A 19755-nucleotide genomic window follows, 5' to 3' on the forward strand; every position below is an offset into this window, starting at 1 on the left:
ATTTACACTAGTGACTCTGCAGCACTTAGAGCTGACACCAGGTATGTCCTACCGGCAGTGCAGTAGCCAGGGGAAGTGGCCAGTGAGGCTATCAGAGGAGACAAACACCCTGTTTACTTTGCCATTCATCTCCATTAATAGCGTCTGCGTATATTCGACCATGCCTATAGGTGAAGGAGTTGCTTGAGTAAATCTCCAATCAGCAAAGTGTGTGTGTCTATGTGTGTGTAGGCCGAAATATATGACAAAGCGTGTAGGCAATTATTATAGAATTAATATGTTGTTGTAATTGCTGAGTTATACAATTAAATGTCAGATTTTTTTATTATTATTAATATTAGTACTATTCAGAACGATATATATATATATATATATATATTTTTTTTTTTTTTCTGTGGAAAATATCCAACAATAACAATCATCCCGTACTCTGCTGCTCTGTGGGTCCCGAGGATGCTGGCTGTCTGGTTAATGTCCGTCTGTGAATCCTGCCCGGACATTAGCGCGCCTTAAAATTCTCTCTGTTTCTGGTTCTTGTCTCAGGCCAAAGTCTACTGCAAGCTTTCTCACAGAGGAGGATGAAAAAAAAAAAAAAAAAAAAAAAAATGTCGCTTGGCTTGAGAAACTTTTTGAGACGATGAGAAACGCGGTAATAAACATTTAGTTTCCTGCCCAGCTTCAAATGAAGGTTTAAATTCATTAATGCCTCCTAATATTGGCCTTTAAAACGCAGAGAAACACACACAGACACACACACACAGTTCATGATATAAAACAGCCAGTTGCGTCACTGTACTTGTTATACCATTTAATTTCATCATCAGAGGTAATTCATTGTAACTTGACAGCCATATTGCGCAAAAGCTCCCCTTTAATTTAATCCTGTCTTTCAGTTTCACCCTCTTATTTTTAGAGTAAAAGCAAAGGCTTCTGGATAAACACAAGTCACTCCGTTAAAAAAATGGGGGATTAAAATGCCCTATAAACATAATACTGCATTAACTAACACTTTTGGTGCATATTATTATTTTCTTCTAGTTTTAAGTCTAATTATCATGGCTTATTTATGCCAGTATCTGATTCATTAAAGGATACACATTATACATAAAACGTGTATGAAAACGTCAGCACAACTTCCCTTTATTTTTTTTATACATCCATTTTGAACCATTACGCACGGTCTCAGCTCATCCCCATCCAAAACGGCTTCAATTTTAAACAATGTGGCTCAGAGAAAAATGCGCACAGACTCCGGGCCTATAGATGTCTTTATAAATCTCATAAAACTGACTAAGGCTTCTTCATATTCCTGTCTTGAGTTGCAGCTAATCTACTTTCACTCTCTGTGCGTTGTTGCAGAGTTTGAAATTGTGCTTTCATTGCATTAGTTGACAGGGTTTACATGCTTGAGTCCATTCATCCACCCAGAAAAGTCTCTCCGAGTTGTGATTGTGCGCAAAGAGTGCGCTACCATGCCCGGATGCCCTGCAGAGTTCCTTGGCAGGGTGTGACCACTGATCCTTGGGGTGCCTGGCTTTGCGCCTGTGCGCCAAGGTTTCCCAAATTCATGTTCATGAAAGCGTTAGTGGTGTTGCTCGGAGGAAGAGCAGGTAAACTAGAATAAGTACAAGAGTAAGTGTTAGTATACACCGAGTTGTTGTAGCTGTATGCTGGGTAGCCGTTGTAGCTGTACGGATTTGGAGCTCCGACTGTGTAAGGGGTGTTATAGTTCTGGGATCCAGTCAGACAAGGCCTCCCGTCTCGGACCAGAACAGGCACGGCCACCCTCCTCGGCGGCGGCGGTGGGTGGTGGTGGTGATGACGGTGATGGCCTGCAATCTCCAGAGTCTTGTCCTGACGCTGCCTCTTGCATTTATACCTCCTGTTCTGGAACCAGATCTTGACCTGGGTGGAGGTGAGTTTCAGGGAGCTGGCCAGGTGTTCTCTCTCCGGGGCGGACAGGTAACGCTGCTGCTTGAACCGTCGCTCCAGCTCAAACACCTGAGCCTGGGAGAAAAGGACGCGGGGTTTCCTCCTGGTCCTCTGCTGCTTGGTGGCGGGTTTGTCCACCTCTGGATCCTCACACTCACCTCGCAACGCACCACAGCTCTCTGCATGGAGTAAAAGGTTTGGTATAATCTTAAAACTAAAACCTTTGAATTCTGTAAAATATTTATCCAATGCTCCAGGAATTTAAATCGTATCATCTTGGTGTTCACGTTTAACAATTCACAATTTCTTTAAGAATAGTTTTTCATGGAAATACATTTGTTGCAGACTATTAAAAGTATTCCCTGCAATATGTACAACACTGACATTTAAACTGTTGTGCATGGAGATGAACTTTTGTGTATTTGACATGTTTCCCCATTTTAAACTCAGGTTTAAAATAACTTGAAATGTTTAAATTAGGAATAAAATATTTCCCAGGTCATCAGTGAATATTTAGCCTAACCATGTATGTTCAGATCTGGAAAAATAAAGCTGAGGGTAAATACAATTTAAAATAAGAATTTCGGATTTTTTTTTTGTGCCAATTAAATATACAGTGTCAGCAAATTGTGAATCAATAATCTCTGTTTTCCGTTGGGCCTTTTAGGAATTAAAAAACACACACACTCACAATAACGCTTAAATTCATCCAAGCGTTAATGCACATGGATTTGGAAGCTAATAAATAGAATGGAACAATAATATTTTTATTTTATTTTTTTTTATTAATAGACGTCCATTGTGCGAGGTGTGGCTCCTATTATATATCATATATTTCTTTCTAAATTATAATGTGCTTGCAGATATAAATATGAATAAATGCTACAAATACAAATACATAACCATAACCAAATTATATATCAACTGTTCGCATTAATAGTTTCTCTTTAAATTTCCATTTTTAATTAATAATCTATATAAGATTAGATTATTATATTTTTGGAATATAAGTAAATAAGCAATTTGTAATTATAATTTATTCTCCTGGTAAGGGTGGGCAGGTGTCATTATTCTTACCGTCACTCACTTTCAGATAAATAAGCTATATTCATAACTAGATTGTGTACTCACTGCTGTCTTGGTCCTCCTGCTCCAGACCGAGGTCTCCAGAGTGATTCTGCCCCGGGTTGCTGAACACCTCCACCGGCAGACCAGACTCCGCCAGCCGGTCCTGAACGGTCAGCGTGTTGAGGTACGACATTCTCTCCTCGCTCTCCGAGAGGCAGGAGCTGATGGGACTCGGGCTGTCTCTGCCTGCCAGCATGCAGGAGGGCGGTGAATGAGAGCGCAGCGATTTATTTGGGAAAGCTCCTGGTTGTGACAGCGCGCCGGAGAGACCGAAGCAGGAGATGAACTGGAGCTGGTGCTGCTGAGACTGCTGCTGCAGCTCTAACTTCAGAATGTCCTTCACAGAAAAAGGCGTGGTAGAAGAAGTTACGACCGGACTGGGAATCATTATTACCACCGACAGATAGATGGCAGATAACGAGCAGTTAGCAGGCGCAGAATCGAACCAATTTGTCTCCGGACTGCGCGTAAAAGAAGTAAACACCCCGTGCGTAAACGTGAAGAATGGCCGCGTTCTGCTGGTTTTTCACCGAGGAGGGCTGGCTTTCTTTCAGCTGTGACATCCCTCTCTGCTGACCGTGTGTCTGTGGCTGCAGGCTTGAGAGGGAGAAAGAGGAGAGGTCGATCCTGTTTGGTTGGCTGATTTCAGTTATCTAGGGAAAGAGCTGGGTCAGCCAAGATGCTGTCCTCTCCCTTTCAGTGACGTTCTGAAGCGGGGGAGGGATTGACAGAGTCTCTCTCTCTCTCTCCCTCCCTCCCTCTCTCTCTCTACCCCTCCCTCTACCTTTACGCTCTTCCTCTCAAATACACACTTAAGGTATATGTATGTCACAAAGATATTCCTAATTTAAGAAATAACATTGACTCCACAGACTGTTAAAGAGGTTCCAGGTAAGTTTTTATTATATCTTTTTTGTATGTTTTCCCAAAAGCAAAATCTAGCACTAAACAGCACAAAAGTTGAATAACTATACAAAACCGTTTACTTTATTTTGTCTTGGCATGGTGTAAAAACTGTGCAGAAAAAAATAAAAATAAATCCTTGATTTAGCTGCACCCGGTGATTGTTATGGTTTTATTTTTTCTCTTTGTTGCACGGTCCCACGACAACGACTGTTCATCCCATCATCACTGCGGTGGTTTCAAGATTAGGCCTATCTTCGCTTCCTGTCTCGGCAATCCGCGGATAAGATAATGCACCGCGACTGTGTGGGAAATGAGATAAAATTGGCAAGCAGACACGGAGAATATAAATCTATTGGAATTTTGTCGTTTATTTAAGTCTCCTCAATTTGAGAAACGATTATTTTCCATCAAACTTTGGCCAAGATGATGCTTTCCCTTGAGGCTTCAAGGGCCAATTTATGTTTTTATTTGAAAAAGACATGTGTAAATAATATAAATTTACAAAAAAACAATTTGGTCATGAATGATCTTTTGAATGCGATGGATTGGAAAGGAATAACTGAATATCGCTACCAAATAAAATAAAAATAAAATACCTAATAATAATAGTTATAATAATTATAATAATAATCCTTCCTCCTCTTCTTTCGTTTTATCTGTGTGCTAAAGGCCAAACACGTTGAAACGCGACACCCCTCCTGGTCGACTATCTGTGGCCAAGTGCAGGCGCCAGGGTCTGAAGGCCCATTGCTCCTAAACCGTGTGGAAAGAAAAGAAGGGCATGTCGGCATAATCTCATCCGCTCACCATCAACAAGAGGCTGTTTAGATTAGGGCAGCGTCTTCCCCTCTTCTGGAGATCTATGTCTTTTAAAATGGTCCATTTAAGTGGTGTGGAAAAGCACAGAGAGGAATGGGATCTGCCGAGCAAATGGGCTTTGCGCGCGGAATGGCCAGTTGCGAATGCGCGGCTGAAATTTGTGTCCCAAACAGTCCGGAACATTCCAGCTCATTTATCAAGAACTTGTCCAGAAATATTAATAAATGCAGACACTTGTAATTTTTAGCAGGCGACGGGGACTTTTTTTACGTTTTAGGTGGAATTTATGAGGAAGAATCCGCTCGTGAAATACCTCCAAAAGGCAGTAAATTTGGTCAAATCGTTTTCCAAATATTTACCCATTCCTGTTTACTGAATGTAATGACTCAGAGGCAACAGAACAAACACAGATATTAATGCGTAACGATGACGACCAAATTGTTTTGGAGAAGTGTTTTGGTGCAAATTGATATTATCTAAATAATTAAAATAGCCAGGACACACAACCTCTCCCTCTAAAGATGCTGCTGCTGCTGCTGCGGACTTCACGGCTCAAAGCGTCACGGGTCAGTGCCACAAGATACCGCGCTAATGGCACAATTATCTTTTAACCCAAAACACGCACGCACATGCGTACAGCCTCTCCTCAACTGACCATCCACGGCAGTCTTCGCGTGCCACCGGCAGCCCAAAAGTGGCCAAGCAGAGAAGCGTGTTTACGCAGCGGAAGAGTCTGTTTCCTGCCTGTAACAAAACCCAGACTCCCAGAGAGTGTCAAGGAGCTACTCGGTGCTGAATGCGCCTCTCCAATACATCATCTTCATTTCAGAATCGTCGTGATAGCCTGGGCGAGGTCAGGCCCACAGTAGAGGTCACAGCAGCAGCACAGCTCTGGGCGTAATTCTCGATAAGGATTTTTAAGAATATTTGAAAGTGACTTTTTTTTTTTTTTTGCAAAAGCACCTCTGCAGTGCTGCAGTTACATTTCAAACGTTCCTCTCAATTCACTTTCTGGTGAGTTCTTTAGAGTTTTACCAGGCGGTGCTGAACATGTCCCTTCTTGTTCCCCCTGCCTCTCTCCATATCTCTGGCAGGCTAACCTACTGAGGCAGTGTCTTTGCTGCAGGTGTACGCTCATATCAGCGGTTCAGGAAACCGATCCACAGGGAGATACAGCAGATCCCTGAGCACAGAATGGAAGTATGATGACTTGGTAATGACTGTAATTATCTTTCCCCCTGTGATGTGTTCTTCTGTAGAGAAGCCGTTGTTGGTATCTGATGGTTTTACCACAGCAGTAAACTCAAAGAAAGCAAAGAAAGCATCAACACCTCGAGCGTCTGTGTGTGCACTGTACAGGCCGTATGCATGTGTGTGCACTGAGGGAAAGGATGTGTTGCATTATGACTTGTCAGAGCTTTGTAGACAAGCACTTAACATCTTTCTACAAATGAGCTCCTTGTTTACAGGTGTTACCATAACAGCCTGGATATGTGATGAGGAACTGATCCATTTGTCTTGCAGTGCTCTTAATAAGCCAATAACAACAACGGATTGCTACATTAGGAAAACAGATTAGCTCAAGTGTGTCTGCCCAATCTGTTATCCATGTTGTGCACGAGTTCATCTGTGGATTGTCTAACAGGGTGTGATAGTTTTTCCCCCATCAGGCTGCATTAGGAGTTGGAATATGGAAGTAATGTTTCCATAAAGTTCAAAAGTCCTTGAAAATGCAGAATGAAGAACAAGTATATGCCGAGTGCGCCTGCCTCATTTAGATCAAAATGTACTTTCCTTTTTCCTTTTTACTTCACGGCCATCGGTAAGAATGGCAAGGGACCAAGCTGTTGTGTGTCTCGTAATTGCTCAGTTCTTCTAGGTCCCGGAAGGTGAGTCTTATCAGCAGCCCATGTGATGGTGTCAGTAGCCAGGACCCAGACTGTGCTATTGTGCCGCTGCCTGGGCTCGAGTGACGGATGACAGCGCCTTCTCTCTGGAGGAAATGAGGAGGCCACAGGCGAGCCCAGGGCCAGATTTTTAGCGAAACCCCATTCTCACCCGCTCACTTGAGGCTCGGAAAGAGCCAAATATGGCGGGTCTGATAGTAGCTAGCTTGCACGTTGCAGCGTTCCCTCAGGGCTAGTTGTGTGGAGACCAGGTCTGTAAAAAAGATACTCTATTAAGGTAATTTGTTTGAAAGAATGTGAGTGGGTGATTGCGTTTGAGAAACTAAACCTTGTTGTGTGTATGAGAGGTCTAACGTGGAGACCATGAAAGGAGGAAGTGAGGTCAAGCCAGTCTGGATCCCCTGCCCTTTGCCCTCCCTTGGGTCTCATAAATTAGGCTGCTGTAATTCTCTCCCAGACGGCCTTGCCCTAGCAGGTGTGTGTTTGTATATACGAGTGCTAACAGAGGGGATGTAAGGGCTATAATATCTGTGATCTACGGTGTTGGGAATGTAGTTCGGGAGGAAACATGCAACCCAAATATGCTTATCCTCTCTGCTGCCGGCGCACCGGCCGTGTAGATAAAGACACTGCATGGAGGTTGAGTTTTTTTTAACTGGGTAGGGATTGTGTGCCTCTTGCCGCTCATATGCTCTGTCCTACTTGGCAGAAAGAGAACTCTAAAAGTGATCTAAAGGTTGAATCGAGTTCAGCCTGCTACTGGAGGAACTTTCTGTAACTTGCTGAGGCAGTAATAGCTCTCTTGGGACAGTCAGTGTTACCAGAAAATAAGAGCATGCATGCATCCTGGCTTCCAGAGGTAAACATCCTTGAGAGAAAATGCCGCTGGCTGTCCAGAAACCGTGGTCGCATTGCTATCAGAATGACAAAGTTCTGGCAAATGTCTGCATGCTTTACATGACTAAAGTTTATTTTATAATATTCAAAATACCCAGCAATGCGGTTGCCTCTGGTCTGAGAACCAGTTTGTTGACATATGCATATGTAGTCCCTGCTCTGTGGCTGACCTTGAACTCTGACCCCTATAAATCGGAGAATGGGTTCAGACGATTTCCCCACGTGATTAATAAAATATAACGTTGTTAGAAAGCACACCAGTCAAGTCTCTTATCGCCCATTATTTTTGTGTCCACTTATTTAAGAAGGCAAAAAATGAGCAGTCAGGGTGAAAATTCAGACACAAGTCTTCTACTTCCTGTCTTTGTGTCTTAGCATGCATATTTGTATAAAGCTGGCCAAAAGACGGCATCAATCAGTTGGGATAGCAGCACAGTGTAGGCCTTGTGTTTGTGGTTCCACCCAACCTCTCGGTGTGAAGGCCACATCGGTGAAAAAGTCCTTTGAACAAAGTCAAATATGAGTTTAAACACGACACCATTACTCAATAATTGAAGTTGCTTTGCTAAAGTTTCACAGCATCGTAAGAAATCAACATCCCAGAAACTCATTTATTAACTACCCATTAAAAGCTATAACTTCTCTAAACACTAAGCCAACACAACACAAAAAGCCAAAAACTACAGTTCCTCAAATGAGCTCTTGAAGCCGGCTCCAGCAGCGAATCACTCCCATCAGACCTGCATGTTACATGTTAACTTTACAGCAGAAATACACATGTTTACCACCTGCTACTCTAAAGATAATTTCCCCGTTCATGAAAACTGTTTGGGTGATCATTTTTATACAATCCGCTTGTTTAAATGACATCAGGTCTTACAGTTATGCACGGTTTATGTTGAGGCCGCTTCAAGAGCCAGGTGGATGCTTTTACAGGTTTCTTAGGGATCACTAAGCAGAGTGACTGCCAAGATGGCGACCGCCAGAGCCGCCCACATCTTCAACACTGCTTTCAGCAAACCTATGGGTGACGTCACAGAGCGTCCTTCTATTTCTGAGCCTGAGTTGGTAGCGTAGGTGGATTTGGTCACTTTCAGACACAGACAGGATCTTCTCCCTGTTCCCAGTGCTTGTGCTAAGTGTCTATTGTCTGACGACCCCTGACATCAATCTTCGGGGCTTGCAGCGTAGCCGTCTTATATCTTTATATCAGATACCGGAGCCAAGTTTGCTTATTCTGTGTTTATAATCCGACTAGCATCTTGTGATGAGAGAATGAAGTTGTTTAGAGTTTAGAAATGACCTTTTTAACCAGGCAACTGTTTAAAAAACGCTGATGATTCTGCTGGTTAAGGGTTTTGAAAAGATGTTCGCTAGCTTGCCAGCAAGGCATGACATGGCATGACATTATGCCTCGGTCGGTCGCAACCAAAGCCTGCCAGAAATCTTCCTGTACACAAGAACTATGTCCTTTGTATACAGATTCTGCATAGTTATATGAAGGTTAACCACATTACTGATTCATCAGATGATCTATGGTTCAGTACAAGTACATTTTGTGCATCCAGTTTTTTTTTTTTTTAATAGCAGCAAAGTGGGTGCTACTCCCTATTCAAGGTAAACTATTAGTAGGGTATTAACAAAATCCTTGATTGATTGTGTTGTGTGAAAAATTACAATTGCACTTATTATGCAGCTTATTATGTTGTCACTCAGATATTTAGATTCCTACAGTCATTCATACCTTTAGGCTGCACAGCCACTATTTTGTCAGATGTAAATGGATAGATGTTTGCTTGCACAAGGAAAAATAATCAGATTTCAAATCATGATCAAATGGAGCACACCAAAACATTTATGCGTACGACTTGCACCGACACAAACGCACTAGCTGGAATGTAGCCGTGCACAGATCGCTGAGGTCTGTCACTGCATGCATGGTCTATCAGTCGTTGGATTGCAACAGGGAGGTCCTGTGCTCTTTGTTGTTGCTGTGTCTAGTCCCTTGTTAGAGAATTGATGACACTGTCTTCGGAAAACAAACAAGGCGGGAAGCTAAAAAGGTGGTCACTCACCACAGCTCTCTGACCCAGAGACACAGAGGACACAGCAACATATGAGCAACGCTGCGACGCCCCCCTTGGAATGCGCAGCAGTGTGTGTGCACACGCTCTTGTTTGTGTTTCAGTGATACCACAGCTGGAATGTGAGTGTCTTGTGCCTGAATGTGTGCCTTTGTGTGCTTTAGTGTCAGTCTCCTACGGCGGCTATGATGCAAAATGAAAACACAGCCATAGAAGAAATCCCTGCTGGCACAGATCTTTTTGTCATATTTGCATTGCACTGCTGAATGCCAAAATAAATGTTCCCCATTTCAATGTCAAGGAAATGAAGAGGCGATCTGACTGAGCAGCTCTGGATCTGGAAGTGACACACTCCCCCTGTGGGCGCTGTCTTGCCAGAGGCCGCTCCTGTCACTCCCTGCTCTGACTCACACTTAACATCACAGCCAGGACCGTGGCCCTGGGGCCTCCTCAGTACGCACACACCAAACCTTGCCCTAGGCCCCGAAGCCTTGTTCAGGGAGCTCAAATCCCTTAATTGCAGGGCTGACAGTGATAGCTAACATACGAGACACCCTCACCTGGTCGGAAAGAATGAAAACATCTACTGTCAGCGTGAAGTAAGATGAGTGGGGGTGGGACCAGGTATGGGGAAAATGGATAACATATAATAACCAGTATTCGGGTGAGTTTGATCCCTTTTTTTGAACCTTGCAAAGGGTTTATAAGCAGTAATTGATGCATTAATACTAGTTAATACATAATTTATTTATGATAAGTAGAACAGAAATCAGAAATAAGAACAAAGCTTTACTTGCTCTTTTTTTTTTTTAGCTTGCACTTTAATTCATCAAGAACCCTTTTGAAAATTAGATCTCTGATTTTCTGTAATAAGTAGTAAAGTTTGCTAACAGTTTGGCATTTACTGGATCAAGTGGGGGAAAAAAATGTGACGTCTATTTTAACGTGTTAAAAAAAATATTGTTGGAGAATAGTGCGCTCTCACAAAGAATGATTTACAAACCTATAATTGATTCCACAACAGGAATAAAACAGAAACATGATATTATTATGATTTTATAGCAAATAGACAGATGGGTAGACATCCAGTGGACGTGGACCTCTGTTAATATTTTCTTACCAGCTGCAAATTCAAAGAACAATATTTACTTCCTTTGTTGTGTCAGTCTCCCATGGTAATCTGTGACGCCGACGAAGGCCACAAGGCAAAACTTGGCGGTCTCCTAATCAAGTTGTTCCACATACTACAAGTGTTTCTGGAGTTTTGACCACATCTTTTTGCTTTCCTCTTTCCATCCACCGTGGAAGTAGGTGAGGTTACGGCAGAAATGCAACTCCAAATGATGAGACTGAACCAAGGACGTGAAACTAAAATGTTAAGCTGTAAGAGTTGAACTGCAGAATTGAATTTGTCGCTGTGGGTAAGTGGTTTCACTTCACATGTAATTATTTGATCCGTTGCTAGTATATAAATGAAATCAGTGCAGCTTTCACTACACAGTCTTTGTTAATGCGGCGCCCTCTGGCACAAATAGTAATAGCAAGCACAGACCTATAACTTCTCTGTAAAAAAAATGTATGTATGTATAGTTTCAGAACACACTCGTTGAAAACACAGATGAATAGGCTCTTGCAAATTTTAATTTTAATGGTTTAGCAGTGAGATATGAGATTTCTCCTATACTGAGAAGTCAGCTCTCGGTGAATCTGTGCAGGAAGCTTCAGGTTTACACATCACATTTGTGTGACCGCCACGCTGAATGTGAATTTGTGTGTAATTAGTTGGATGCTCAAAAGAAAAAATGTGTTTATGTATGCTTTCTTCCTCCAGCGCATTAATTTAAAACCGGCCGAGTGGATCCTACATAAAGAAATTACTTATTACCGTCCTTTAAATAGAAGAAGTACAACAATCAAAAGAATTTAGTGCTTTAAAATGTCAAAAATAGGATAAGTATATTACAACAGCAGATAACCATTACAGTATCACAACAATTTAGGTAATATTGTAATGTTGCACTTGGTGAAAGTTGGGTTATTCTTAGCTAAATTTGAACTATATCCAGTATTCCAATCACTAAAAGTGCTTTTTATAATCTCTTTGTTTTAAGTACAGAATGAAGGGTAGAACCACAACCACAGTACTGTATAAAAATTTATTAATTCATTAATTGCAAGCTTTAGTTCCTTTACAGAACACTCCTCAGTGGACATGATCATTGTCTTAATGGATTCTCAGCGACACAGACTGGGTCGGCCCACGCACAAGTCCCTTATTTGCCAGGGAGAAACATTAGGAGCTAACGCTGAGGTCTGCGTTCCAACAAAACCGCGCTCCTGGTTGGGGAGAGCAGGCTGGAGTGGCCTTCATTTATCAACCACTTCAGCTCCTGCAGACAGCTGTGGGGAGAGCACAGAGGAGCCGTTGTGTTTACACCATAGCTCAGCTGAGGCCCTCAGGACAGAACAGATGAAGATGCTTGCACAGAGCCATTTACACAGTCTTACATGCACTCACTCAAAACGGCGCGGAGCCCGAGCATGAATGAGAGCTGTCTGTTAAGTTAGGGTTGAAGCTGACGTTTATCTTTAATTATCTTTCCTCTGAAACGTGCATGTTAGGTTGCCTTGCCTACATGTTTGATAATTGTTTCTGTAATTACTCTGTGCAGGATAAAAGTATCTAACTAATGCAGCGTCTCTTCCAGTCTTTAACAAGGTTGTGGCACCACCTTGTGGCGGAATCCTTCACTGCAAGAGGATCCTGACTCTCCCGCTTGCATCCCTTCTTCCATGGACATTTGCTGCGAGGATTGTCAGTCATGTGACAGAGGCGTTCATTGGTCAGCGTGCCCTGTGTTTTTTTGAACTTTGACCTGGCCGGGATAAGCATCCGGATTTCTATTGGTGAAGCCACTCACGCCCACTTCACGCTCCCCAAATCCAAGTTGAAGGTGAAAGTCTTCCTTCATCCCGTTAGCTAGCCGCTCCGGTCGCACAGCCCGTCTCTCCAGCCGGTGAAACAAACAGCAGCCATGTCAGTGTTTAATGAGGTCCCCCTGGCGGCCCCCGTGGCTGTCTTCAAGCTATCGCAGGACTTCAACAACGACCAGTTCCCCAATAAGGTGAACCTCGGAGTGGGAGGTAAGTTGCCATGCACGGTGGCTGTCATGTCGTTAGCCATGGTAACGGTAGCCAGGAGCAACGAGCCAGCCTGAGCTCCGGCTAGTGATAGAGCTAGCTTAATATATCCCCGTGAGATTTAGTGTCCATATTTCTTTCATGGTACATTTTATTTTGACAGAAGTTGCTAAAAGCTGGTGCTTTCTCAGTGTTAAAACAGTGACATTATACTTTCCCATAATAATTAAAAAAAAATACAATATATTCGTATGTCTGTTACTATAAAATCCAAACAAATGGTCTGTTTCCTCTATAACATCACATAATGTGATAGATCCTGTATTGTCATTATTGTTATTTAATATAGTTTTCTTGCTGACAAGGACATCTTAAAAGCATAATACTCTCTCCATACCACTACTAGCTGTGCTGTTATTCCACTCCAACAACTGATATCTGTGCAGATAGTGTATCTTTGTTGTGTAACGTTGCGTCACAAAGACTTGAACCAACTGTGTCCTCTCTGGTTTCCTCTGTTTCTCGTCCTTGCCGCTGTTCTGCACACGGACCTCTCCCTCTGTATATAGAGAGTCTATTGGATTACTGTTCCCTCATTACACAAGCCACAAGCCCAGGAGTTTAAATATGCATGGCTTAGTGCTTGCTCCTCTCCCAAAGCATGCAAAGCGGGAACATTTCAGTCCATGCCACAACTGTTGCCCGTGTTAATTTCACTGGAAGTGTTGCGGCTCACGCTGCAGAGGAACAGTGGAAAAAAAACAATGCTTAGCCCTGTTGCAGAAGGACAAAGCTACCGGAGTCCCATGATTAGTACAGGAAGCTGAGGCCTCTTAATCCCCCCTTCTCTCTGCCAAACACACAGCCTGCACATGAGCATCAGCTACGGGGCAGCTGGGAAATGTAGGCCACAAAGTGTCTAGTGCCTCATACACTCACTCACCCACTCACTTCATTAGGTATACTAGTGAAAACGAATACTGTGTAATTTAACACTCCTCCTAAACCCCTCTACATGACTGTTGTGATGTTCAGTTTATGTTGAAAGTTTATGTCGAAAGTTTATGTCTGAAAGGTAGTGATTCGACTGTACGATCATTTAGGAGGATGTAGTTTGTGGTGCTGAAGCTTTAAGATGTAGTTTAGGACCACTTTCAAGCGAGTGTGTATTATAAGTCATATCTGGTAAGTCATAAATCAACTGAATGAAAATGAATCTGTAGAAAATACCAAAACGTCTCATAGCAAGTTTTGAAAAACTGGAACCAGATTGAAAAAGAACTGGGAAGATTTGCTGCTTTTCTTCTTATCAGGTGGTGACATTGAGTTCATCTGGCCAAAAACATGACAGATGAAAGTCCATGTCTGTTAGAATATCTTTGCAGTGACCGTTCCAGGGTCATTGTCAGATTCCTGTTATTTGACGCAGGTTAAACTGCATTAAGCATCTAGAGCTTGGCTGACCACACTCACTGAGAAGATACTACAAGGTTATAGTGGCTGTCTTCTAAAATCTTGTTTCTGTTAGCTTCACTCTTTGTTTAAAAATTTTCATATTAAATGAGATGTTTCCTTGCAGCCTACAGGACAGATGAAGGCAAGCCCTGGGTTTTGCCCGTGGTGAAAAAGGTGGAGAAGATCATTGTGCACGATGACCGGCTAAACCACGAGTACCTGCCCATCCTGGGCCTGCCTGAGTTCAGATCCTTGGCCTCTAAGATCGCGCTGGGTGATGACAGTCCTGCCATCCAGGAGAACAGGGTTTGTGTAGTAAAAAGCAGTAAAATGTTTTTTATTACTATTTAGGTTTAAAGTGACTGTCTGCTTCTGTCTCTGCCAGGTGGGGGCCGTCCAGTGTCTGGGTGGGACAGGTGCTTTGAAGATGGGTGCAGAGTTTCTTAGGCGATTCCACAACGGAAACAACAACACTAAAACGCCCATCTACGTGTCTGCACCTACCTGGGGTACATACACACACATACAAACAATAGCTCAGGGTCTTAAATTACATGCTCCACATTCACGGACCTCATTCCTTTGCAGAAATCTCTGTAGTCTAACTATAGACTTTAAACTTAGTATGTTGTAAACAGAGAGTCTTGTTACTGTTACATGTTATCACTCATCTCAACTTTTTTATCAGTTCGGATGTGAGGGCATCAATAAAACCACACTCACCCTTGTATCGAAAACAATAAAATGGGAACACTTGTATCAGCGTTTTTCCTTCTGCTTGTTTTCAGAAAATCACAACGCTGTATTCAGCAATGCTGGCTTTGAGGACGTCCGTCCATACAAGTACTGGGACGGAGAGAAGAGAGGCCTTGATCTGGCTGGTTTCCTTGGTGACTTAGAAGTAAGCAGTGTGTGATCTTTCTGCTACAACTTCATTTTTGCGGTCGGTCGGTCGGTCATTTTTATTTTTGCTTCTTTGTTTCCCACAGAGTTGCCCAGAGCACTCAGTCTTTGTCCTGCACGCCTGCGCCCATAATCCAACGGGCACAGACCCAACACAGGAGCAATGGAAGCAAATCGCTAAAGTTATGATGGTATTAATATTTTACTTATACTGTATATTACAGTCTGCACTCGTGTCCAAACCATTGCTGCTAACAGAGGTGTCAGTTTAAACAGGATATGGCTTTGCGCGTGTGATTTTTGACATTTTATCTTATTATTTTCCAGAGGAGGAACCTGTTTGTGTTCTTTGACTCAGCCTATCAAGGTTTTGCCTCAGGCAATCTGGAGAAGGATGCCTGGGCGGTGCGCTACTTTGTCTCCATGGGCTTTGAAATGTTCTGCGCCCAGTCGTTCTCCAAGAACTTCGGCCTTTATAGTGAGTGGATCCTGGATGAACCACAAAATGTATCAGACCACACAAGAACTTACTGAAGAGGTGTAATTTGGCAAAAAGAATCATTTTAATTATTTTGCATCTTGGCAAAGTACTGTTTATCTATACGGCACATAGGCAAAGCAGATTCTCCACAACTTTTGCTTATTAATCGAAAGGTAGTAGCATGTAGCTAGGTCAGTGCCATAACCTACAGGTGAAGAAAGCTTTTATAGTGTTTTAAATGTGACTTGTGTTTGTCTCCTTAGATGAACGTGTGGGGAACCTGACAGTTGTTGCTCGTGACGCAGACAACCTGAAGAGAGTTCTGTCTCAGATGGAGAAGATTGTCAGGACAACCTGGTCCAACCCGCCGTCTCAGGGAGCTCGCATTGTTGCCGTCACTCTTAACTCACCCGAGCTCTTCTCTGAATGGTCAGCACAAAATGTCGCTGTGAAAAGAGGCCGTACATGGAGTCATAAAAATAATGCATGTCTGATACAGTTACTTATTTTAATATCTTCTACTCTAGGAAGGACAATGTGAAGACCATGGCCGACAGGGTCTTGCTTATGCGGGCTCAGCTGAAAGCTAAGCTCCAAGCTCTGGGGACACCCGGGACCTGGGACCACATCACAGACCAGATTGGCATGTTCAGCTTCACAGGCCTCAACAGTGAGTACAAAGACCACATGCAGATAACACATGTCACACCCAGACGAGTTCAGACACAACCAACAAGTGCACTTCCCCAAAGAAAGTGTCCTACTTATCACAGAAAGTTGTTACAGTTGCACAGAAAATGCTGAAAGCTGTATGCATTTGGGGGAAAGATTTCAACCCGTGTGAATGGTACTGATAATGATACTGAAATCCAGTATTTATCTAGTTTCAATGGGCAATAGGTATAGATTTACTATGCACATGCCTTACCCATAAACACACACACATTTACAGGATCTGCAAATATAAGTTATCACCAAATAACTTACTCTTGTTTTGCTCTATTTCCTGCAGCCAAACAAGTGGAGTATTTAGTGAAGGAGAAACACATCTACTTAATGGCCAGCGGTCGCATCAACATGTGCGGTTTGACCACCAAGAACATCGACTACGTGGCTGAGTCCATCCACGAGGCCGTCACCAAGGTCCAGTAGAGGACTAAGCTACGCCCACAGTTCTCAGGACGCCGTGCTGCCCGGCGCTGAGCCGTCCTCACCCCAGGGACAGCGATGGTGTTCATCAGGTTTTCTCGAGCAAATTTGCACAAACGCACAGACGGCTCACTGGCCCTGTTCCTTCTTCATTTCAGTTGTTTGTGCTAAGCTAGGCTAAACACATCGTGGTCCTGTTTCTCTATAGAATGCACAAAGATGCTATAGATACTCATCATCTCGTCCGACGTGCAGCATTTACCAGAAAAGAATAGTTATGTGATTATGTTCGTAATTCGTCATCTCGTTTTCTCTGTGTTGGTCACTTATTTTATAGCACGTAGCGTGTGGTGTATTATTAGCTTATGTGTCATTACCAGGACCTTTGAAAGGGTTAGTAAGTCTGTGACTGTGTTACAGTTACCTCAGCAGTGCTAAATGTTAAATATTATACTGTGATGATTCATCGATTCCAAGAGTTAATATAATGTTTCCAACGTCTTAATTTAGCCACCAGCAACATTTGCTGTGAACAGAATGTGAAGTTCTCAGGAAAAAAGTTTTAACTATATAATTTATTAACAATACTCTGTCGTCTTCCCGAGAGGAGTATACTAATTACCTCACTGTTAATCTGCCTCTCTGGAGTATTTTTATATTCCAGTTTGGCACAAATGACACTGGCCGCTGATAAGAGGTGTCATGACTCGGAGAAACCTCGGCGAACGTTTCTGGTTCTGACAGGAAACTGCCAGTGAATATTGACTGTTCATTGCAGTAATGCACTGTTATGCAAGACTCTCATGGCACAAACACACTAATGATCAACCGGTTTGCTCTCCTATCACTGTGCACAGTGCACTAATAAAACAGTAGCGACTTAACTGATGCTGGAAATGTCCTCAGACAGGCTGATAGAGAAATTATCTACACCAATAAAGAACTATAAATACTATGTCTTTGTTGCCCAATATGTTGGAACTGACACGCGATTACTGATTAGTCTTTACCACCTCATGTGCAAATCATAGGAACTGGAGGACCACAGGAAAAAAATAGTAATGCAATGTTCACACTCTTTTTAGAAGTGTCTAAAATATAAATAGTGAAAACAAAACAAAGTAGACAAGAGTAATAGTTCCATAAATTTATTAATAATTTAATTTCCCCCTGTGTCGAACATATGGTCTGTTTCTCTGTGTCTTTGGGTGTCTTTTATATATATATATATATATATATATATACTGTATATGTATCAGGACTTTGCATTACAAAATGTAATTTGGTCCTTGCAAATCTAAAACAACATAAACCAACCCGCACATTTTCTAAAGGCTTTTAGGCTTTCTGATTCCCCTAAATTCGTTTTGCTCAGAATCAGCTGTCAGGTCAAAAGACTTCGCGCTGACTGCTCTGTCTAATAGCGGGGTCATTGCGCCGGATATAGCCGAGCAGTGCAGTAGCCTCACGTAGCCTTAGCGGGCAGAAAGAATTAAATCACAGAACGTCCCCAAACACAATCTGCGAGGGAGGCGGTGGCTTGACGTCAGTGTGTCATATTGCTTTTCATATCTCTTGTCACTCTGTGTTCTGTTATGCAGTGTACCTGCAGAGGTTTCACAATCCAGAGCAGCATGGCCTGCCAAACATCTTTAAAAGGATTGATTGCAGCAATAGGTGATTTCTCAAACAATGGCTTAAAGTTCTCCTTTAGTGAACAGCGCTTTGTGACCTCCTCTGAAGTCCTCTTGTGCCTCTTTAGCAGCTCATAAAACCTTTAAAACTGCCTCCAATAAAAACGGCAGCCCTGTTTATAAATGTCTATTTTTCAGCTTTAGCAATTAAGGCTGCTGTCTGGTGAGGCTCATTTTAAAATCTACAGTTGCTTAGAGATTCAGAAAGTCACAGATTGCACATCAGAAGGGAGAAGGATTGGTATCAACCTATTTCATGCATCCTTTTAACGTAAGCATGCATATAGAAAGACTGGACTTCCTACGGGGGCCGTTTCTACAGATGAAGCAGCTTAAACAAACATGCAAGTAGCAACTACTTCTTCAAGAATATCCATGTGGATCCCCAAGGATCCAAAACGGCTAGCTTATTTTTAAATGGTGTATGCAGCTTTAGTGACTGACCCTGTGAGATTAACTGTACATAGAAAACCTCCTAAGTGGATGAAATTCAACAACGTTGCGTCGTGATAAAGTATTCTACTGAATGATTTTTGGAAAGGTGACGAATCCATGGGAAAAGGTGGAAAGGGTGAGGTGGTAAAATTGCATCTACACAACTACATGTGCAGAAAAAACATGTAGGACATACAAAACAAATGGACTTTTATGTAGGAAACATGCTTTTAAGGTGAAAAGATGTGGTAGTGCGGTTTTGAGGATATTATATGACTCATATTGCTATCTTCAAATTACCTTTCGTAATTTTTGCACGTCTCTATATAAAAATCCGGTATGAAATTAGCTTGTTTCTTGCAAAGTTGCCAGCGTGTACATTATTAAGCTGATAATTTATATATGGCTCTTTTTTTTTTTTTAAATGTTTAATTTCATGTAAAAATTGTGCTCTTGTGTAGCCAGTGGCAGGTGTGTTGAGTTGTGCTGGCAGTAGGTGGCACCCTTATGGCAACGTTAGAAGAGTTCCCTGTGCAAACAACATTTTAAAGTATGTGGGAACCGCCTCGTAATAATAAATAATAAATATCAGTGTGTTAAACCGATCAAGTAAAAGGTCATCTAAGGACCTTGTTGGTTTCCACATTGAGGGATTTCAGTAACACAATATGGCTTAAATGTAATGATTCAATTTTAACATTATACAAACGTAAATAAAGGTAACATGAACAACATTAACTACTGCTGGGACCTATACTCTCTGGTGTAAGGCTGGATAAGTCCAATACTATGCTGTTTGCTTTGTTGAAGATTATGAAGTCAGG

At 42.3% G+C, this 19755-nt stretch overlaps 2 protein-coding genes across 2 annotated transcripts; one reads left to right on the top strand and one right to left on the bottom strand.

Moving 5' to 3' along the window:
• Positions 1 to 1447: 1447 nt before the first annotated feature.
• Positions 1448 to 3448, bottom strand: nkx2.3 (NK2 homeobox 3; the record flags this gene model as incomplete). Its single annotated transcript, XM_084562365.1, has 2 exons — positions 1448 to 2111; positions 3064 to 3448. 2 exons carry the CDS (start codon positions 3446 to 3448, stop codon positions 1468 to 1470), a joined length of 1029 nt encoding a protein of 342 aa, XP_084418491.1. The 3' UTR covers positions 1448 to 1467.
• An 8452-nt stretch (positions 3449 to 11900) lies between these two features.
• On the top strand, positions 11901 to 17809 carry got1 (glutamic-oxaloacetic transaminase 1, soluble). The gene is made up of 9 exons (XM_084562423.1): positions 11901 to 12817; positions 14394 to 14575; positions 14655 to 14778; positions 15058 to 15170; positions 15259 to 15363; positions 15500 to 15650; positions 15917 to 16082; positions 16181 to 16323; positions 16666 to 17809. Exons 1-9 carry the CDS (start codon positions 12709 to 12711, stop codon positions 16803 to 16805), a joined length of 1233 nt encoding a protein of 410 aa, XP_084418549.1. The 5' UTR covers positions 11901 to 12708; the 3' UTR covers positions 16806 to 17809.
• Positions 17810 to 19755: the final 1946 nt, after the last annotated feature.

Source organism: Chelon labrosus (assembly GCF_963514085.1).
Source record: "Chelon labrosus genome assembly, chromosome: 15".
Lineage (NCBI taxonomy): Eukaryota > Metazoa > Chordata > Actinopteri > Mugiliformes > Mugilidae > Chelon > Chelon labrosus.